At 34.5% G+C, this 23,800-nt stretch overlaps 1 protein-coding gene across 5 annotated transcripts in view; it reads left to right on the forward strand.

The window, feature by feature from the left end:
* The window catches only part of LOC137631720 (uncharacterized), a 91,948-nt gene that overhangs the window by 54,962 nt on the left and 13,186 nt on the right, over positions 1–23,800 (forward strand). For all 5 annotated transcript variants that reach the window (XM_068363602.1, XM_068363601.1, XM_068363604.1 and 2 more), the window contains 4 exons: positions 5,292–5,470; positions 7,968–8,216; positions 11,141–11,328; positions 18,649–18,825. In XM_068363602.1, coding sequence (XP_068219703.1) covers positions 5,292–5,470; positions 7,968–8,216; positions 11,141–11,328; positions 18,649–18,825 — 793 coding nt within the window. The remainder of the gene's footprint in view (positions 1–5,291; positions 5,471–7,967; positions 8,217–11,140; positions 11,329–18,648; positions 18,826–23,800) is intronic.

Consider the following 23,800-nt stretch of genomic DNA (forward strand, 5'->3'; position numbering starts at 1 on the left):
CTAATTCCATGAAGGAAAGTCTTTCTGACTCTTCTGCTTTGGTCATATCTTCAATTCCTGGTGATGACTCTTGCATGAAAAAAAAAGATCACTCTTTGGATATGCTTATACTCTGTGTTTGCAAGCTGGAGTCTTTCATTCCATCTTCCTTATGATGCCAAAGGATTAAAAATTCTGCTGCTTAAATGAAAATGTAAGAGTTTTATATTGTGAAGGCATTACTTTTAATATGAATTATGATGACTTGCTTAATATTTCACAACCTCGTGGAGAGATTTGAAAAAAATTAAATAGCTCACAAACGATAAGCGAGATTTTCATATTTGCATTACATACACTGACCCTTCCTAAGGTAAGATTGCATTTTCTATCATTGAAAATGGTAAATTTTCTGAATGTTGATATTGTGTGAAATTTAGTGTTCAAAATATTTTGGCTTCAGAATTTATGTACCTAATGTTCTGCCTTGTATAATGAAGTTTAGGAAAGTGTTCCTAGGATCACAGCTGAACCCATTTGGTATATCACCTCATACAGTGAAAGCAGCAGTAATATTAGTAATGGCTATAAATGTATAGAAAAGAAAGTTGTTACTATTTCACAAGGAAATTTGAATCACTATAGCTGTAATCTGTCGGTCAAAGCTAGCAGTGAAAGTCAAGAAATACTTGAGTAATTTTACACCTCCTCCTCCAGATGATATCCAAAGTGTCTTTCCTCACCACACCTTAAGCCATGCAGAGGGAATAATTTACTGCAGATATCTCTTGAGATTTCAGAAAAGGATATACAGTACGGTACTGAAGAATTGCCCCTCTACTGTTTTTGAAGTTTAAAAACTGAAAGGAAATTACATTGCCAGCTTTTAAGTATTTTCCACGCTTTATCTTCCTGACTAAATAGATTAAGCACTTTAACATGGCTGTCAAGAAATTCATCCACAAATAATACAATGTTGCAAGTATTTTGATTTTGGCTAAGAAAAATGTTAAATTTACTAATGGAAAAAAAATGTTTCACCTGCTCAAAGTTCCATGATAACTCTACTGATTGTTCAGCAAACAGTTTTTTTTAAACATTATAAAGATGCTCACTCTCCAAACTCAAGACAATATCCTCAATATGAATTAGAACAGTCTAAAATTGAAACTGCCAGCAATGAGCATATCAACTTTGGTTCATATAGAAAAAAACTTTTAGGGAATAATTCAAATTCTTTGACCTACTTACAGTCATCAGTACTATGAGGTTTTGAGTTTTATGTCGTTATGGTAAAGTAGAGATAATCAGATATCCCAAAAATTAATCTCATCAGTGCTGGGTAGTAGGGAGTATCTTGTAATACAGAATTTGATTTTTAACTTTGAAAAAAATTCAAAAGGAAAATCAAACTTGATATAGTACAGTACAGGTGATAATTTGCAAAACTAAAAGTTCATATGGTATGGAGCAGAAAATAATTAGTAAAAATATGCACCACTGTTGTCTGTTTTGTCATAATTATGAGATGTTAAAGGTATCAGGTTTCAGTTCCAGTTTCTTCAGAGTAGATGCTCACCAGAACGTCAGCCGGGCAAGCTCAACCCACCCATTGTGGTGCCCAACCACAGCAGTGGCTTCCCCAGTAAACAACTTAAACTCACGGTCCCAGGCGGGGATCGATCTGCCACTGTGCGAATGCTAAGCAAACAGGTTACCACTGTACTTTCCAGGAAATGTAATAAGATTTAAAATATTTGATGTCATAGAGGCTATCGTAACTTCAAGAGTTTACTAACCAAATGTCTTCAAGTACCAGTAATGACTGGAATGCCTTGAAGTGTGTCCTTTATCATACAGTATTTGCAAAAACCATCCTTTCAATAGGCTTAAAGTTCATGATCCTCTTGAGGAGCCACAGAGGCAATACTGTACTTTGTAATTCAAACCAAGTTCTTGTAGGTAAAACCCAACACATCAACACACTCCCATTGAACTAGGTCAACTTGTAAAGTGAGATGGAATTGGTGGAAAAAACAAATGAGAGGGAAACAAAACATATTTTTGTAATTATTTTTTTTAAAAATTCCACACCTTACGAGAAATTTGTCTCTGGAAAAAAGTAATATATATTGCAATGAAGTTATGCTTCAGTTTTTTGCATCTCGTTATTGAGAGAGAAGTTAAATATGGATTTGGTGAATGGGGGTTACTTGGGGTCTATAGTTGCAACAGGGGACATTTTATGATGCACTAATTCCATATTGTGCTGTGAACATTCATGTTCGTGGTAGGATTAGAATTTATAGGTTTAAGGAAGTGAGTTTTGTGTTTCTGCATTTTGAAAGTGTAAATATCCTAGGTGGGGTGACTACATCTTTGATATGATAGCCCTTGTATATGGTTTGTGTTATATTGATTCTGACAGTTATTATGTTTTATTTTTCTCTACCAAACCTGCAGAGAAATAGGGTACCACTCATTCTAGTAGTGGATGCTCTTATGATGGAATAATCTTTTTGAGGAGAGACTTTACTGTGTGTTTTTTTTATTTCAATCTTATTTTTCTGTTGATTACTACTGACCCACTTGGGTTAGTGTAAGCAGTATGCCCCACATAAATTTCAGGTCAGTTAACAGAAATAACACAATTTTTAAAGTTCAATTAATCATTTTGATATAATAATAGGATTTACTAAGTTCCCATAAAAATGAGATTTAGTAAGTTCCCATACATCTCACAATGTGGTTATTTTTAATCTGTGGTTTCTATTAACTTTAAAAGAATGAGATTCAAAATTCAAAATGGTCATTAAGGCAAGATATACTGTAATTGTCTCCACATCCAGCCTTTACAATGTTTCATCTTACCTCTGGAAACAAACCTCTAGGAACAAAATGGATTTTGTAGAAAGTAGAGAAAACTTGTTTGTATATTTTTAGTGATTGTTAAATAACACACAAATCTTAGGTTAGTGTTGAAATGATTAATTTTATTCTTTTGATTATGATTTTAATGTCATTACCATGTCAACATTGTTTTGATAAGAAGCTTATGTATGGAGAATCTTCAAGGTAGAGAAATGAAAACTTTTGTCAAAGTATTAAAGATGTTTGATAAAGTAAAGTTTTCAACTCGGTAATCTATTAGGTTGTTTTGAGGAAGGAGAGTTTCCCTTGCCTAATCTATGTTGCCATGCAGGTAAGCTGTTTTCTTAAAACAAAAGTGATATATATAAGCAGTTTATTCTGAACTTTATTTATTAATATTATTGGTCATGATTTGAAGATGAATTGTGTTTTTATGTAAAATATCTGAAAATACCTACTGAGATTTAAAGATGAAACATTGCTCAGATTTTGTTAGACTATTTTTATAGCAGGTTGACTTGGATCATGGCTGTCTTACGACTTGGAGATTGGAACCTTAATCTGTTTTAAGTTGGTCACTATCTGTATTTGTCTTACATAATTTAACAGACAATCTTAGTAAACTGAAGCAGTGCCTATAATGGTCCTATGTAAATGCAGATTATAAATCCTCTGAAAATAATTGGAAAAAAAACGGATTGGGCACAAATGATAGACATGAAATATGAAAAAATCTGAACCAAGACTTCATTCACTACCATTTGAAGGCCCCTCATGAATAGCAGAATTAAGGGACAGTGACAATACCCTAACTAGCAGGACATTGTCTTAGAGACTGGCCATATATACATATGGTCAGAGCACAAGTCCCTCTCCACCCAAGATAGGACCAGGGAGGGCCTGGCAATGGCTGCTGATGTCCCAGCAGGTAGACCTATAGTACCAAGCTCCCAAGGAAGGTGAGGTTGCAGATATTACAAGAAACTATTGAGCTTGAGTGGGACTTGAACCCAAGTCCGGCAGATTGTCAGGAAGGGACATTTCCAAAAGGGAAATTCAATTTGAATACAGTAATTATTGATAACATGAACACTTAGGAAACTATAAGAGAAAATTGATATGTGAGGAAATAAGTATTTACTTTTCTTATTACCATATTGTACTAAACTGTACTAAATGACCCAACAGAGTAGAATTACAGTTAACAAGAACTAAATGTTTTCTAATCATCAGCTAAAGTGAGTTAACTACATATTCTATATTCTTAAGAAAACATTAAGCCCATCAAACTCAACACATTGATAAAAGGGGTTTTGTCAAAGAAAAAGCCTATTTTTACGGAGGTGCTGTGAGGTCTCCAAGATCATAACTGTAGAATGGAAGGATAAACAGGGAATCCAGTATGAGACCTCACAGCACATTAAGCCCCGAAAATAAGTTGGACACTAATTCTATCTTAGAATATCTCTAGCAATTCTGTTTTTACCAAAACCTAGAAAACTGGTGCTTATAATCTTTAGGTGCCATATTTACTAAAAAAGGGCTACAAGGTCTCTTACTGAAACACTAATTTAGTAAAAAATAGTTGCACCTCAAAATCTAATATAAAATGAAGGGATAATGGAAAATAGAAAAATATAAAGATATAGTAATATTTAGATAAATGCTTGATACTACTTTTTCCTTCATTTTTTGTAAGGGGTCTTTTTTTGGCAAATTAAATGGGCACAATATGCGGAGTTTGCTATTAACTTTTTTATGGATTTTATTGATTTCTCAATAATATGTGGATGCCAGAGATATGTGGCCAACTATAAATTGTTTAAGCCAAGGAAAATCAGTGATAATGACCTTTATCTTGTTGAGAGTCAAATGTAGTAGTGTAAAGAAATGACAAAATGGATGCAGCAAATAAAAAATGGGCTATGAATGGTCAGAAAAGTAGGTTACTTTTACATTTTATGATTCAATCTTGATGAAGAATACTGAGAATATCTAATCACCTCTGATGCATTTGAACATAGTAAAAAGTGATGTTGACCCTTAAAAGGTAGACGCGATCATTGATGAACTAATGGTCTCTATTTATCAATACAAAGATGATACCTCAAATATGTAATGGATTATGAAACATTGAAATCTTTGGAAAGCTATAACCATAACCCTTGACCAATTTATTGTTGAGTTTTATACTTGAGATATGGTCACATGTTGCTTCATTATAAACTTTATTACTTTTCAGACATAAAAAAAAAGTGTAACCAGAAGCATTCTCTGGCAGATATAAAGGGGATCATGATATTTTGCTTTAATTCTAAGACCATCCTCCATCCATGACATTTATTGATCTTTATTAAATAATGAATTAAAAGGAAATGTTTCTATTCATGAAATTAACATGACTTATTCATTGGTTACTGAATAAATTCTTTATCCCACAGGAACAATGAGGACTTTGGAGACACTAGGCATATTTTTGGTTGTTGCAGTGACTGTATTCCTGGTTTATCAGTATACAGCAACAAGAAGTCGTATGGTTATCAGTGTAGAGGAGCTACAAACAATGAAAGAAAAATACTCTGCATGGCCAACCTTCAACATTAAACTCATACATAATAGGGTAAGGTTCATTGATTTATTCTCTTAGTGTCCATATATCTATCTATGTATCTATCCATCTATTATATATATATATATATATATATATATATATATATATATATATATATATATATATATATATATATATATATATATATATATATATATATATATATATATATATATATATATATATACACACACACAGACACACATTCCCTTACATACATACACACGTGCCCATACAGACATACATACATGCCCATACAGACATACATACATGCCCATACAGACATACATACATACATACATACATGCCCATACAGACATACATACATACATACATACACACATACATCCCTTGATACGAAAGCTTCTGCTTACGAAATTTTCACGCTGCGAAACAAGATGCGAAGAATTTTTCGACTCGCGCTGCGATAAATGTTTCGTACTATGAAAGATAAATGTTTCGTACTATGAAACGAGGTACGGTACTAGAGCCTGACCATGTCCGTGACTGAATTCAAAATTTGCACACCGCCAGCCTGTAACCTCGCGCCCAATGGTTATCTACCTACTCAGATGCTAATTACCGCCATAAGATTCTTCTCTCCTATTGCTCAGCATCTACTGTACTGTATACCATCATGCATCTACGCATTGGCATTCCTCTTCCATTGCCTTTGTGTTTGTGATTTTGCTTTCATGACTACAGTTGGCCCTCGTTATTTGCTGTAGTTAGGTTACAGACACAGGTGTGATTAGGGATTTTCGCAAATAAATGTGCCATTAGAGTGGACTAACTCCTAACCTAAAAAGTCGCTACCCCTTGCCACAAGCGCATGCCCAAGCTGATGATTAACACAATATAACAACTGCCTAATATTGTTTTCATGTGGTTTCTACCACAGTTTATAGTCATATGTACAGTATACAGTACATGTGAACACATGTACTCTACGTACTGGACACAGTAATGTTACAGTTAAGTATTCTGCAAACGTAAATATTTACTGAGTCGTCATAATCCCCTTACTGTTCTGTATAACAAAACAGGTGTTCCTATCTAGTAATCTAACACTCACTGATACTGCAGTGTATATTACTGTAATACAGTATATGTACAGTAATATCACTAAAGTACAGATTAACTGTACTGTAGGTGGTCAGTGTTGTGTTCAGTGTTTTTGTTCAAACGACTCGCGTAGCCTAGGCATTTTCTTGAAGCATGACGCAACTATGTGACGTCTTTTGTGCAGTAAGCTATTATCTACAGTAATTATATTTCTTTCATCTTCAATGGGCTAGAAAAATAAAAGATAATAAAGTATTGTCAGTAACATTACAGTATAATCATTGTGTAAATGCATACAGCCACAACAACTGTTGCATTTTCATAATAGTATGATTTTTTCTTCTCACATAGTAGTTTGGAAGGATTTACTTTAACAACATATAATGTGTCCAGTATAATCATATACTGTAGTTGTATTTTCAAGTAAAATAAAAATAAGAATTAATTTCATCCTTAAAGTAAAGATATTCCTTTAGGATTGTTTATACTCTACTTATTTTACCAAGATGACGGCAGATGGTATGCTTACATGATACAAAGTTGTAAACATTGCTGAAACTCGCAAATTGTTTTATTTTTATACATTCTTAAACAGCAAAACAGCTTATTTTGTAAACTAAAAATATAAATATCTTGGTAATAATTGTTTCTTTTAAAAAACAAACAAAAACAATGCATTCTATTACTGTTCAACACTGACTCTCTCTCTCTCTCTCTCTCTCTCTCTCTCTCTCTCTCTCTCTCTCTCTCTCTCTCTCTCTCTCTCTCTCTCTCTCACATAGCCTAAAATACTGTATTGGATTTCATTTTAGAAGCATTATTGCATTCTAGAAAATTACGATTATTCAAATAGTTTATTGTGCTTTAACTAAAAATTTGTGTACAGTACTTTAGTTTTAAATTTCGGGTTTGTTTTAACAGTCAAAGTATTTTGGGTGCTGTGATCAGATCAGCTGAGCCATATATGAATCAACAACATTTATAGGGCTCTCTCTCTCTCTCTCTCTCTCTCTCTCTCTCTCTCTCTCTCTCTCTCTCTCTCTCTCTCTCTCTCTCTCTCTCTCTCTCTCTCTCATATGACTTAATTTATTGATAAATTAATCTGGGTGGGGATGTTTATGCTTAAGAATTTGTTAAAATATCTGCTATCGAGCATTCTGAAAATTGAATGAAATATGTGAAGAGGGTCACTTTGAGTCTGTACAATGACAAAAAATAAAATACTATAGTATAATTCATGAATTTAAGTTTTTGACACAAGACATGGAGCTTTTCATTGTTATTTGAAATTCTACTTATAAATAAATCTAATTTTCACATACACGTACAAATCTAATTTTTGATATGGTAGTTATCTAAAATGAAGTATTATCAACCAATTTGGAATTATATTTTGAAAATGTTTATTATCATCTTGTACAATGTTTTATATCTTTTACAGGACTGGTATATTGACAATTGTTTTAATAGCCAGTTTTCAGAAGATCTGGAGGATGTTTTTAGAAATCTCATTCCAATATGGTCTGAAACTGAAAATGATGAATGCAAAATTCTATATGAAAAATTTATATCCCTCTATGAAGTTCATGAACGTTATTCGGGCAAACTTACTCTACCTTCCCCATTTTTGAAAAGAGTTTCCAAGTGGCTTGGAGGAGACAAGACACTTCTTGAGCAAGTTCATCAACAGGTAAGCCTTTTATAGTGGTTAAACCATCTTCAGGTAACCTAATTTTTTTGTATGTCTTGTAATAGCGAGTCTGCTGGACCATAAGATAGGATATTAGGATGAATATATAAGATTTAAATTCCCTCTCACTCCACCAAACCTTACTAATCCCTTGCTCTTTTAACCAGATTACATGAACAATTATTTTTTACAAACCTGAAATTAAGTTTTTAGGAAATTTACAAACCACAAGATTTGGTTACCTGTAGTTTATGTAAGTACATGTTAGGTTTCCTTGAAAAGAATAATTATAAAAATCTTTAGTCGCAAATCCACCGTTCATACTGAGCCCTTATTTGTAATCATGAATGGTTTGACATTTCCATTTTCCTCCTTATTGTTCCATCAGTCCCCAAATTCCCTGCAAACGGACTTGCGTGCACAAGTTTGATGGCTCAAATAATTAAAGGAGGAGGAAGAACCACCAGTGCACAAAATTGACCTCTTCTCATATGTATAGTATAAGATAAGATATCTTTTGCTTTGAAAATTTCTCTTGTGGTGCAGTACATTCAGAAAGGATGGGTAACTGTCTGATTCTCCTTTAATTACTGCGTGCACTTATTCCATCCATTCCTCTTTTTTTTCTGTCCTTCTTGAATTTATTTAGTGTCCCTACCTCCCAAGTCATTCACACCTGCATCATCAGAGCATTTGTTCTGGACACCCTTAAATGTATCCTCTGCCATTAAGGAATGTTCACCTTGGTCCCATATCTCTCTCATAGTATTAGGTACTGTACATGATTTCTGTTACTGCACCTCACGAGAGGGCATCAGCTACTTTCTTAATTGTACCCACGATGTGGTCAAAACCAGTAGGTTGGCCACCAGGGTACCAGCCACCCTATGAGATACTACCGCTAGAAAGTTATGGGGTCTTTTGACTGGCCAGACAGTACTACATTAAATCATTCTTTCTGGTTACGGTTCATTTTCCCTTTACCTACACACACACACCTAATTGTCTGGCCTATTCTTTATATATTCTCCTCTGTCATCATACACCGGACAACATTGAGATTACTAAACAATTTTTCTTACTACACTGTAATTGTTCAGTGGCTACTTTCCTCTTGGTAAGGGTAGAAGAGAGACTTTAGCTATGGTAGGCAACTCTTCTAGGAGAAGGACACTCCAAAATCAAACCTTTGTTCTCTAATCTTGGGTAGTGCCATAACCCCTGTACCATGGTCGCCCACTGTCTTGGGTTGAAGCTTTCTTGCTTGAGGGTACACTCAGGCACACTATTCTATCTTATTTCTCTTCCTCTTGTTTTGTTAAAGTTTTTATAGTTTATACAGGAGATATTTGTTTTAATGTTGTTTCTCTTCTTAAAATATTTTATTTTTCTTTGTTTCCTTTCCTCACTGAGATATTTTCCCTTTTGGAGCCCCTGGGCTTATAGCATCCTTCTTTTCCAACTAGGGTTGTATCTTAGCAAGTGATAATAATAATAATATTAAATTCTAACAACCTTTTTATCCACCGAGCTAGTGTAAAATTGAAATTTTTGTAAAACAAATCACGTAAGGGCGGATGATCAGTTTGCATCCGAATCATTTGATTCTATAAAAAGAACTGATGCCTCTTGATCGAAGGTACTATAATTTTCATGTACAGTACGTCATTCAATTCCCTAGCAAGATTCCAGGGCAGGGCACTCTGTTTGTTGATGCCCTTGTCCCACACTGCCTGCTCACACTTGAGATTCCTCATCACTAGCTGGCTTTGTTGGTGCCCACAGCTTCTTTTTGAAGAAATTTTTCTTATGGCTACCACCTGTCTGGAATTGTGAGGGTTATATTCAAGCATATAGCCTCAGTTTCATTGGTTGTTGTCATAAAGCTAGGGAATTGTTCTGCCTCTTCCAGTATAGTGATTATTAAGTGGAAAACTCCACCACAGGAAATGTTATCAACCTCTGAGAGAGAGAGAGAGAGAGAGAGAGAGAGAGAGAGAGAGAGAGAGAGAGAGAGAGAGAGAGAGAGACTCTCTCTCTCTCTCTCTTTGTTATTCCTAACCAAAAAATTTTGTGAGTGTTTCTCAAGATTTGAAGCTGAATTTTTGTAAGATACTGTAGTGCTTATAAAGGCTACACGAAATTCAGATAAAATCTGTTTATCAAGCTTGTTTGGTGTGATTTGTATGTAAATGTGCATGCAAAATTTTTAAGTTCCTTTTAACATTATAAAGAAATTTATTTAGCTTTAATTTCTATAATATTAATCACTATATTTTCTAACTGCATTTAAATGAAGAGGCCATCAATGAAATGTACTTCTTAATGAGGCTTATTTTACGTCTTGTATTAGTGGTGATATCATCATTTATGGCATCGTTAGATTTGATATTTGTCTTGAATTTGTTTGAAATCATATTTATATCCTTGAATCATACATTGAAAAAGGAAAAGGTAATTAATTCACCAGTGCTAACTGGATGACCTTAGAATAAGAATAAATATTCATAAACTTTTCAATTTTATTTTTCATCAGTTTAAATTCTGAATCTTTCGTCAATTTATATTTAGAGTTCTATTTCTCATTAATTTATATTTCAAAGCCTATTTCTGAAACATGATTAAGGGTATTTCATTATTCTTTGTATGCAGTTAGCATCTTGTTAATTGTAAGACTATGTTAAGATCAAAACTTACAAAATCAACAACTGCTAAAATACCATATATCCACCAGTTCAGTAACCTATGATTCACCTTGCTTATACAGTATGCCTAAGGTTCTAGGAGCATTATTCTTACCTATATCAAGCAAATATACTGTACATAGAAATAAAAAAATTTCAAACTTTTATTTTACTACTGTCTCCTAACTGCATGACATGCTGTACTGTAATTTACTTACATTTTTTCGAATTTCATTTCAGCATCTCATTCATATTTTCCACCCTCTAACGGCTGAACATACTGTATATAATCCTGTGCGGTCAAAGCGGCCCATGCCAACTAAAGATACCAATATCTTTGAGTGGGTCAATAAACTGTCTGCAGAAACAGAAAAAGACTGTGATTTTTGTAATTTCATGAATATGACTGCTGTCGATGAATTTGGCAGGTATGAAACAGTTTATTTCCATTGTGTATCTATAAATTTTGAATTAGTTTCTATACTTCACTTTTTTAAAATTTAAAAATTTTCATATAGCAAACAAATTCTGTATTTTACTCAAGCTTTAATGGCTAGTCAGTATGAACAAAATGGGTGAGATACTGGCTAATTAATGGGAGTCCCTAGTGTAATCCTTGTAAAGGTTAAAGGTGTCGGGTTTCAGTTCCAGTTTCATCAGAATAGATGCTCATCAGAATGTCAGCCAGGCAAGCCCAACCTCCCACTGTGGTGGCCAACCACAGCTTAAAACTTGCGGTCCCGGGCAGGGAACAATCTGCCGCCATGCGAATGCTAGGGAAACACTGTACTAGTCTGGAGACTCTTAATAGTCAAGTTCAGTGATAAGTTTTATAGTCTTTAGGAAGTTTTTCTCCCATGAATAATTTTCAGTCAGTCAGTCCCTTATGTTCTATAGTTAAGAGATATTTTTTGTTAATTCAGTGAAGTATTCACTTTATAACAATAAAAGTAAAAGAAATTAGATATGATTTCTATGAATATTGCTTGGATTTCATTGTTCTATTGTCTCTTTGAAGCGAGATGATATTGACTAGAGAAATAAATTCAAGAATTTGGTCCTTCTGGTGTAACAACCTACAATGAAACCTATTTGCAAGCTTCAGAGGAATCTCTACACCTGCCTTCTGTCTTAAATATCTATTTGATTTTTCTCTGTTGGAGGTGCCTATTGCCAACAGTGTACCTCGAGTGGTTCACTACGGGTATTACTTTGAGGGACTATGCAGCTTTCTTTTTGCCTTTAGTTGCACTCATTTATTGTATTCTACTGTATCATTTCAGCTTACTATCTTCCATCTTGCTGTTTAACCTTTCAACTTTACTTCATACCACAACTACAGGGTTTTCCCAAAGTTGTATATGGGTGTAAAATGGTCTCACAAGCACTAATATGTGGATTCTTTGCTGAAATGTAATTGAGTTAGCACCCAAAAGTTGTTTTTAATCTTATAATGTAGGCTGGACAATTCAGAATGATAGTTTTCCATGATCCTGCCTAGTGGGGTTTGAGTGGGATATTTTTTTGCATAACATGGAACATGAGGTTGCAAGGAGGAAGGCATGTTCAGCTCTGCAATGGGCTAAACATATGCCTTCGTGTAAAGTATTGTAATAAATTTCTCTTTCTTGATCTCTTTAGAGATTCTGCATCAGGAGGATACTGTGCCAGCAATATCTGTCTGGAACTTTTCTTACACTTGTGATAATAAAGCTTATGATGTCATGAATAGGATGAGTCCTGGTTTTTTTGGTAATAAAGAAGTTAGACTAGTATTTTTCATTGTATCTTTTTATATGGTCAAGAAAATTAGGGTACTGGATTATCAATTTTAATTGCCCATAATTTTCTCATCTCTTATGGTTACCAGTACAACATGTTTCTGCTCGGTTGCTTTAGTCTAGGATTGGAACTTATTTTTCTAGAGAATTAAAACTTTTATATTTTAGTGCTTAGTATCCATCTATTTTTCTTCTGCTTTCATAGACATATCAGAAATGAAAGGAAAATATTTTTATTTGTGTAAGATTTAGAGAGAGGCTGCTGTTCCCCTAGTAAATGTGTACTTCATACTCTTAATCATTATTATCGTATTTCCCTATTTGTGAGAGATTACCTTGGCATAGTTACTGGACTTAAGCATGGAACAAGTGAAATTTAATTATAAACTGTTATTTATAGACTTGCCTGATAATCATAATGCTTCTCTCTGCATGCGCTGTTTCATTGACATTTACTCCCAAAACTAAAAACTTAATTGTTTTCTTTCCTTACTGTAAATGTAAGGTTTGTGTAAAGTAATAAGAGAACTTCATGTTACTTTCAGCTTGTTAACAAGCCCCTTAATCCAGATTGCTCAGATTTAAGTTTTTCATATTAGTACTTTTAGAGAAGTCTTCTTCTGGCTACCCTGTGGTAGGGGTGTAACTCTCCTGTGGTAGGGGTGTAACTGCCCTGTAGTAGGGATGTAAGAATACTTCCACTGTATGTCCTGTGTGTCGCAGAAAGTAGCTAAAAGGATAGCTGCTGTCTTGTGGTCTTGCTTTTTAGTAAAAGGCTAGGCCCACTGCCAATAACTATGGAAATTGCTGCCTTGCAGTTGGACTATTTGGTCAAAGGCTAGGACCACCGTCAAGACCTTTGGTTGGTGACTGCAAGGGCGTGCAATAAAAAAAACCCTCTGCCAAATTATGAACCATGCCTGATGCTATTAGAAATGTGGATGCGGCTAGGAAAATCCCTGTAAGCAATGCGCGTCACGATCCCCCTACTGTCATGATAAATGGACGAGGGGTACTACAGGGCTCATTACTGTGGCCAAAGAAGCTGCGGGTACATGGGATGTTGGTACACTAATGGGAAGATTGAGGGAGATAGTGGATGTGATGGTGCAGGAGACTAGATAAACTATTACAACAGGTCATGAGAGGGGAGGAATGAAGTTTGGGTCATAATAGGTAATAACTGGAAAGAAAAAGTGGTAGAAGTAAGGAGAATAAATGATGGGCTTTTAAAGATCCTAATGATAATAGGGCTTCAGATAATAAATATAATTTCATCATATGCCCTTCAGATGGGTTGTCAAGAACAAGAAAAAGAATTATTTAGGCAAGAGTTTGAGGCCGTTATTAAAATGGTGAAAGAGGGGAGGCTCATCATAGGAGCAGACATGAATGGCTGAGTGGGAAAGAGAGGGGATGGATATGAGGAGGTACATGGAGGCCATGGGTTTTGAGTTATAAATGAGGATGTGAAGTATGTATTGGAGATGGCTCAGAGTTTTGAATTGGCATATATGAAAACCTGGTTTCAGAAGCTGGATAAGCCTCTAATAACCTAAGAAAGTGGAGGAGTGGAAAGCCAAATAGATTACGTAATATATTGGTTAGAGAAGCAGACAAGAAAAATGTGATGAACTTTAAAGTGATTTTTGGGAAAGCTTATATTAAACAACATAGACTGGTATTGATGGATTTTAAAATGAGAGGTGCAAAACCCAAGAAGAGAAAGAGATCTAGAATTAAGGTTTTGGACTTTTAAAAGGGCCCAGCTGGTATGCCAATATATGGGGGCATATGACGAAAAACGCAAAATCCTTAAAAAATTCACTGAGCTTCGTATGGCAATGGAGCATGTGTATACGAAATATTTTGTCAAAATTCCTCTTACTTTCATAGTTACAGGGTAATTAGTAAAAGTAACTCAATAAGCTAAAAACATTGATCCCTACAAGAAAATTCAGTATTTCTTTTGTTATCGTAAATTTTGATAATTACATTTCAATATAAAACAAATCATGAGCAATGGCATCTGTATAGATTCCATGAGTCACAAGACAGGAAGTTATTATTAAACCCTTCAGTGCTAGCACAAACCTCAGAGAGAGAGAGAGAGAGAGAGAGAGAGAGAGAGAGAGAGAGAGAGAGAGAGAGAGAGAGAGAGAGAGAGAGAGAGAGAGTGTGAGTGTGAGTGTGAGTGTGAGTGTGAGTGTGAGTGTGAGTGTGAGTGTGAGTGTGAGTGTGAGTGTGAGTGTGAGTGTGAGTTTGAGTGTGAGTGAGTGAGTGAGTGAGTGAGTGAGTGAGTGAGTGAGTGAGTGAGTGAGTGAGTGAGTGAGTGAGTGAGTGAGTGATTTTGTGGATGAAGGAGCAACCAGGAGCCTAAAGAAGCATGATATTGAACAAGGGAATCTTCATTTATGATTGAATTATGATAGATTACATTGTTTTGGTTTATTGATATCCAAAAAGGAACATAATAATCATGATAAACATGATTTCTTAATATTGTCTTTGTAAAAATACAAAGAAAACCTTTGAACGCCCGTATCTCAAATTATACTTATTGACCTTCAAATTCTATTTTCTCCCTTAGTTTTAAAGATATAGCATTGAAATTTAGTATAAAACTTTGAAAGACATAATAAAACAATCAAATTGAGCCCTTTTTTCCAATTTTTATTTCGTATTTTTTTTCTTACTCTTTTCCCTGATTTATAGGATTAACTTTTTACCATAATGAAAAAATTGATATCTAGTAAAAAAAAAAAATAACTTTTAGATAAAAAAAATCTATTTGATTGGAGGTCTACATCAGGTCTATATAGGGTAGTAATCCCATGTCTCAATATTAACAGATTGCAAAGAGGAGTTGTTGATGGGCATCATAGTGAGTATAGGAATGTGATATTTGGTGTTCCTCACGGTAGTGTTCTTGGCCCATTACTTTTCATACCATATACACATGATATGTGTATTAATCTCTGGCACTGTCATTCAATTGGTTCATTGTGCATGTTGCAAAAGATTTTATAATTCTGACCATCCTTTACATTCAGATCTTCCCGGACAGTTCCATCCTGTTTGTAATACTAGTTATGCAATTAATTGTAATTGTCGGGGCTTCATCATGAGGCTCAATACTACACTGTACTCTAGAAGTTTTATTCCAGATGTGACCAAGTTGTGGAATGATCTTTCTAATCGGGGGGTTGAATCAGTAGAACTTCTAAAGTTCAACTGGAAGCAAATTTTTTTATGTTGAACAGGCTCTTTATCAAATCAAATATCTGTTTTAATGTTTTTAAAATGTTTTAATTTTCCATTATTAGATCGTCTATTTATTTCCTTTCCTCACTGGGCTAATTTTCCCTGTTGGAGCCCTTGGGCTTATAGCATCTTGCTTTTCCAACTAGGGTTCTAACTTAGCTAGTAATAATAATAATAATAATAATAATAATAATAATAATAAGGGAGGTGATAGAATTTGAAAAACACTCATTTCAGGTTAAATCGTCCTGGCGTCGCAAAACCGAAGGTCAGAGTATAAAATCTTATACAGTATGGAGATGTCCCAAGTCACCTAGTTAAGTGGTATGAATGTCAAAGTCCTGTCCTTAGAAAACGACATTAGCCGGCCGGCCCCCTTAAAGGAGAAAAGTGTGAGCAATTTAGGAGGATTGTGTGAGAGAGACGACTGGAAAGGTTGAACTTAGAGATTGGACAGGGTAGCAGAGGGGAAAACATCTGGTTGGGTATGAAAGAAATGTGTAGGAGAAATGGAGGAATTGGTGGGAAGAATCAGCGGATATGGAGAAATGTGGTGGTGGAACAGAGAGGTGCAAGAATCGGTAAAAAGAAAATCAAAGGCATTTAAGAATTGAAAGTAAGACAGGCACAAGGAGCAGATGAATGGTATGGAGAAGAAGAAAAAGATTCTAGATGGAAAGTAGGTATAGCTATTGGGAGAGCAGTATATCAGTTGAATAAAAGGCTGGGTACAAAGTAATGAGGAAAAGATATTTATAAAATTTAAAACTTATTCTAATTTAAAAAGTACCATAGAATCCCTTAAAGGTTAGATTCATAAGAACCAATTGGTGATAAAAATTAAAGCTCATTAGATTTTATTGTCAGGGATTATATATTGAATTATGCTGGATTCTACTGCTCATGTTGGAGTTGCTGGTAATGAAAGTGTAGATCACATCATCATCACATATACCAAGGCACTTCCCCCAAGAGTGATGACACCAATTTCTGTATGGCTGTGTCTTCTGGGTATAAGAATGCTTCTGTAGGGTTGTTGTGGCCTGTTGTTTCTACCTAGTGTTTGCCAGACGGTGTTTGAGTCCCGCTCAGAATCGTTAGTTTCTTTAGTGTGTGCAACTTTACCATTCTTGTGAGACAAGGTTGGGGGGGTTTTGGAGGACACTATAGATCTATTTGCTGAGTCATCAGAAACCATTGCCTGGCCCTCCTTGGGTCCTAGCTTTTAGAGGGGCTTGGGCACTGATCATATGGTATTGTCCTGCGTGCTTAGTGCAATGTCACTGTCCCTTGCCTCTGCCATTCGTGAGTGGCCTTTATACCTTTAAACCTGGATGACTGGCTGATTTTGAACATGTCTGGAAAAGATTAGTGTCCATCGGACGTAATTGCTCAACATGCTGCGCCATCTTTGAGTCCTGTTCAATCTGAAGTTCCTCGGCTTCAATTCAGAATATCCTATGTTTGGGGGTGATGATAGCCTCAGTTCCTTTTTGGGCTTTTATGGTGGAAAAAAAAAATTGATCCTTTCTGAATCTGTTGAAGAATTTCAAACAGATGAAGTGTATGTTGTTATATACTGTTGGTGGATGAGGCTTCTTAGTATATATATGGATGAGACTCCTTGGCATTATGACTTCTCAGGAGAAGTTCATTTCCAAAGTAAGATCCATGGCATAAACAGGATTTCAACACTAAAATAAGTGATCATACTTCCAAATCGTGAATGATTGCTCCCTTTCTCTCACTTTTTTTCATTTTTTTAAATACTGTACTTTAATTTTTGTGACACTTACTTGTATAGATTTCTGAGCTTATTGGCTTTGGACAATTACAGTGTCCTTACATATCTTGAAAGGAGTAGTAGAGATACATAAATAGTTCTATACTTTTGTTTTTATAACTATGAGGTCGTGAAGTTGGCAATTTTTTACTTAATAGCCTATGATTCGAATGCAAGTATGGAAATATTTGACTTTTAAAGTCTTGTTTATCCCATAAATACAAACCTCTTGGGTTGAATTCCTCAAACATCTGATCCCCATGTCTTTAGTTCTCAGGTAGAAAGTAATGGTATTTGGTTTGATCATGAATTCCTCCTTAGCTATTTTTTTAGTTGATATGTAGTTAGTGGGTACTAAAGGAAAAGAGAATAGTTTGTATTTTAGTTAATAAAGACTCCTAGCAAGTACAGCGATATCATGCTAGACTTGTAGTGGCATGGACAGTAGATAGAGTCCCACCTTGGTTTGTGACCTCAACTGGGGAGGTTACTTCTGTGGTTGGGCACCATGGTTGGAGGTTGGGCTTGCCCATCTGACATTCTGAGGGTCATATCTTCTGATGAAAGGGAAACTGAAACCAGACACCTTAATCCTTTATCTTAGATTTTATATGTAGTTTTGTTATTGAAATTATATTGACTTCTTTTCATTTTTTTTACTCCCAGATTATTCTAGGAACTAGTTCTTTTTTATTTTTTAGAATAATAATTGTAATTCTTTTAACAAAAGACTGATATTCAGTAAACCAGGTATTTGGTTTTGATAAAAAAAATTTTGTATACTGAATATATATTTCCTAATTATTTGAAATTACATTACTTTGAGGCCATAGCTGTATGCTTTGGAAATGTCGTTGTATGATGGAATATTTGTTGCAACACCATATTCTAGTCTAATCTATTATTTTTATTTAATTCAGACATATTACCAAAGGCACTGCAAGAGTTTCAAATACTTTCAAAGTTGAAGCCTGGCACAGTATGGTCATCACAAAACAACATCACCCAACTAACATGAGCAAAGAAGTTGTGGTCGATTTGCTGAAGGAGTCCATGTCTTGGGTATATGATGTGAGTCAAAAGGATCCCCAGTATATGTGAGTGTTGCTTGGCCTTATTTCTCAGAATATATGGTACCAAATATGGTCTAGTACAGATATTTTCTTTGCAATATCAGAGTTTTGCATCATCTCCGATTTTGTAGAAAATGAATATAAAGTGAGATGAAGTCAGACTGTTTTATTCACAATAGTTCATAAAATAATCACAAAGAAAATTTTTAGTTTCACTTTTTTATATTTGCAGAATTTTCACATGGAATTGTTAATTTAAAAATAGTTCTTGTGGCTCTTGGGAGATAAAAATACAAAAATTATTCTGTATTAATCTATTACAGTACAGTATTAATATTTGTGTACCATGTGTTCTTCCTTGCCTTAAATGTGTCTTTTCTTTTTAAACATTTTGATTTTGCAGCTCATATTTTAGTTAATCAAGGGTTTACCTCAACAGAACTTTAGAAAACTGAAAGGTATGCCTTCCTTTTGTAAAAGGTAGAACATTTAAAGTAACAAATATCCAAATATAGTTATCAGAATTAAAGGTTGGGTGTCTTCATATAAATTAGGAACAACTTTACTTTTGCTATAGTTCTGGGTAAGGACAGACAGAACAAAGACATCTTCCATTGTGAGTAATTCCCTCGTTACTTGTCATGCACTCTCATTCCTAACCCTTTTTCACTACCATTGTTTGTTAGGAATGCTGTCCCAAGCATTATAACATATTCTATTATTAAACTAATTCTCATCTGAAATTATTTTTAAATATTGTTCTATGGAAATGTGAATAATTTTTCATTGCAGTTATCAAAGTTCCATTATAGTAGGGTCATTGTGTCTGCCTTTGAAACCCGTTTGTGTACTGTGTAAATAGAGGTGCTAAATTTAGAACTATTTTCAGCCTTTTATACAAAAGCTGCATTGTATCATTTTGCATGAGTTTATTTTATCTTGTACGTAAACTATCCCTATAATTTTTGTATTTAAGGCAAGTTCATATTTATGTGTTGTATGTGTTTCCTTCATATGACTATTTATTGTTTTATTGTAATTTATAGTAGGCTACTTTAATGTACTTTATTTTGATGAAGCTTACCTGTAAGACACAAGATTAATATAGAAAAAAAGAGAGAATATGTTTACCTTGAAATAAAAGAGAAACATCTCTCTACCCCCCTTCATCTCTCCTCTCCCAGGGACCATCCAGTGCTGTATTGTGACTCAGAATGATGGGTTAAAACTGCATGCTTTGGTTTAAGGGACCTACCCAAGCTTGCTCTCTCATAATATTTGCAATGTTCATTAGTGTCGGCCAACACTTCCCCTGGAAATCTGTTTTTTTTCCTTTTCATTTGTTTTTCATATAATTAGGACTTACCGTAGTTCAAGATGGGCAAGGTGTGTCTTCTGCTTGTAAAGTGCATTTTCATGTTAAATAATACATTAATAGGTTATGAGAAGACATAGACTCTATATCCTGTATGCCACAAGTAGGCATCAGCAGTGTGATCTAGACAAAAGATATTCAGAATGCTATTATAATTTGGACAAACTAAAGACGTGAATATAATTTTCTAGTACCGAAGGTTGGTTTGAATGTAAGGGCTGGAATGGCTGGGCTTAAAAGAAAGTTTGCTCTTTTTGGAACTTCTCTAATTTTATGCCATCTTCCTCAGTTGCTTCTCCTGTTATATCTGATTCATATCATCCTGTTTCATTACCTGATAGTGTATCAAGTTTTTCTACCCGCCTAGCCTATTTTACTTTATTGTTAGTATATATTTTTCTTCTAATTTTTGTTTTTTGGTAAAAAATATAAGGCTTTTTGAGTTGGATGATCCTACAGTATTTTTATCTAGATACAGCGCAATGAGGAGTCGAATCCTTCAGAACAACCTTTGATCCCTTTGTTTTCTTCAGTGTACTGTGAGGTCTCCAAGAACTTAGCTGTGGAAGTCTAGAACAGGGAATCCAATATAACAAGGAAATACCAAAGAAATAAGTCTAGTGTATCACTGTGCAAAGCACAGACTCGGTGAGTATAAGGGAAGCCCACGTATTCAGGCTCTTGAATCCATTACAGCACATCTTATGCTCAAATACGTGGGACAACCAATGATATGTCATCACCGAGAACTAGTATTATGCTCATCTTCCGTCCTTTCTTCATTGTCGGACAAGCAGGTGGATGTACGCTTCTGTGTGAACTTTCCACTTTTGCACCAGAAGATTTTGGCATCCTCCTCAACTTTTGAAATAAGCTCTGTTAATAAACTATTGATTTTTTTACTCTTTAATTTTAGTGATAGAGTTGACATGAAAAATGTACTGAATTATTTGTCCCCTGGTACTGTACTTATGAGCTTTGCTACTAGTTTAGTTTTGGGTTTTTCACAATAGCATGGAAAGGGTTTAGGTTTAAAATTTGGTCTCCTCTTTACTTTAAAGGCTGCTCTTTGGTCCTATACAATAGAGGAACTATACTTTCTACAGGACTTCAACAGTCATTTTATCATATTCGTTCCAAGGCATTCAACATTTCACAGCTTGTATTGCTCGCTTACTGATAAATCATCACTATCGACTCACTTTCAGAATAAGTGTCTTCAGTTTCCTCTTGAAAGCTTTAATATCTTCAATTATTTGAATGTCTCGTCGGAGCTTATTGTATAGTCGCCACATATTTAAATGCTTTAGAGCCTACAGTAGACATACATATAAGTTCCAAGAGTTTAAAACCATTTGTAACTATTCTTGTGTCAACACGATTTGTTGGCTGCATAACATGTAGCAATTCTCTTGGATAATTTGGTCACCCAGTTCTGATAACTTGATGGGTTATAGTAGATATTTTAAACTCAATTCTCCCTTTAATAGGCAGTCAGTGTAAATCAATTAGTAATAGGAGTGATCCTTTCTCGGGGTGGGATACCTTTCATCAGTTTTGCTCCTCTGTTTATTATGTTTTGTAATTTCTTAAGTTGCACTTTTGGTAAATTGTAGTAGATGGAGTTACAGTTGTCAGTTCTGGTAATAACAGTTTATCGTATTTTTTTTTATGACAAAATGTTCATCCAGATACTTCTATATAAAAGCAATGTTTCTTAAATGATAACCAGCAGTTTTTACTACAATGTTTACTTTGGCATTGAAAGACAAGTTACATTCAAAAGATATGCCTGAATCACGAACTTTACTAGGTATTGGGGCAGAGTTATTTGTTTATTTCTTACGCTGTTTTCCTTTCCAACCACCATAATTTAATTCATAGTTTGATTGTCATCCATTCCCTAACACTGGCAAGATTTTGGTTTTCAGTTCCAGTAATGTTGTCTATATCGTTTATGGAGAAGTAAAATTGTATATCATCTGCAAATAGTTTGACTTTCAGTCCTTGCCTTTGTAGTATTTTCGACAGACCAATAGTATAGATACAGAATGAGATTAGACCCAGTACACTCCCTGAGGTACTCCTCTGTTTAAAGGTTCATGATCAATAAGAGTTTTCAATTTGCACACAATAATTTCTGTCAAGTAGTTTTTTAGGTACTCAAAAGCTTGATCTGGAATACTGATGGACCTTAGATTATTTAGTAGCAGTTCATGCACAACAGTGTCAAAAGGAGCACTAAGATCAAGCAATATTAAAATATCACATTTGTTTTCATCCATCATTTCATTTACAATAGAACATATAACTGTCTCAGAGTATAATTTTCTGTAAGCAGATTGGTTTTCTGGCAAAGCTTATATTTCTTCTAAGTGACAAATAAGTTGTTCAAGAAATAAGTTCTGTATTTTAGCATTTTTGGAATAAGTTCTGCATTTTAGCATTTTTGGATGTATTTTAGCATTTTTGGAATAAGTTCTGCATTTTAGCATTTTTGGATATAAAGGATAGATTTAACATTAACATAATTTTTTATTGTTTACCAAGTCTTTAGTCAGTTTAATAAGTGTATAGGTGTAGTATCTTATTGCTTTTTCATTTCTAATAAATTTTATCATTTATGTAATTCATTAGCCTAATCTAAGTCTTGAACTGTCGGTTAAGTTTTTATGCAAAGCAGCAGTCAGTTTATACACCTTTGTTGCTTATATATATATATATTTTTTTTTTTGCAGCAGCATGGGAGTGTTTAGGTTAATATTTTGTACAAAAGTATCTGGCAGCATGATTGATAGAGACCTTACCTTTCATATGAAGAGGATGAGATTGGGGTTTGATCAAATTGTGAAGTAAAACTGCAGTAATATACCTAAAAGGCAAATATTTTATTACATAAACATTTAGACAATCTGGGTTAGATTAACCAAGGAGTGTGGAGTGTTATTTTTATGTGCCTCCATTGATGCTCATATTGCTTCTTTAGAAGTTCATTTTATCGATGGTTACCCCCAAAATTTAAAAAAAAAATACAAGCCCTCAGTACAGTAATGAAATAATTTTGCTGTTAATGGTAAGTAGCATGCTAGGAGTTACCTCTTCTTTTTACTCTGTCGTAAGTCTTTTCAGACCTAAGTGTCCCCTTCCAGAATGTGATAAGTTTTTATTGCACTTTAATTTAATACCTAGCATGTCTGCATAAGGAAAGAACTGGGTATCAAATAACAGTTGTGGGAAGTACGATATCTCAAGGTTCCTCTCAGGATTTATGTTCCACTATAGTTTTTTTGGAACCAGAAAGAATACATTACACAGCTGTAACACTTCTATGTTGCAAATAGTTTGACTGCCGTTCATTACTTATAATGTCGGAGGAAGGTAATTTTTAGTTCAGTGGAATTACATAGAGAATACCGATAGTTTTTATGGAGAGGATAATGGTATGACATGCCAATACTTGCTTACCAACCAAGTTACTGATCAATCTATTTTGGTTTTAACTTGTCTAATTTCCTTAATTATTCTGAAAAACCAACAAGCCTTCTCGTGTGGGCAGTAAGCCTAACTTGTTAGCCTGGTTGCTTACTCCAACTAAACTTTCATATTCAGTTCTAGTGATCATAA

Source organism: Palaemon carinicauda, chromosome 40 (assembly GCF_036898095.1).
Source record: "Palaemon carinicauda isolate YSFRI2023 chromosome 40, ASM3689809v2, whole genome shotgun sequence".
Lineage (NCBI taxonomy): Eukaryota > Metazoa > Arthropoda > Malacostraca > Decapoda > Palaemonidae > Palaemon > Palaemon carinicauda.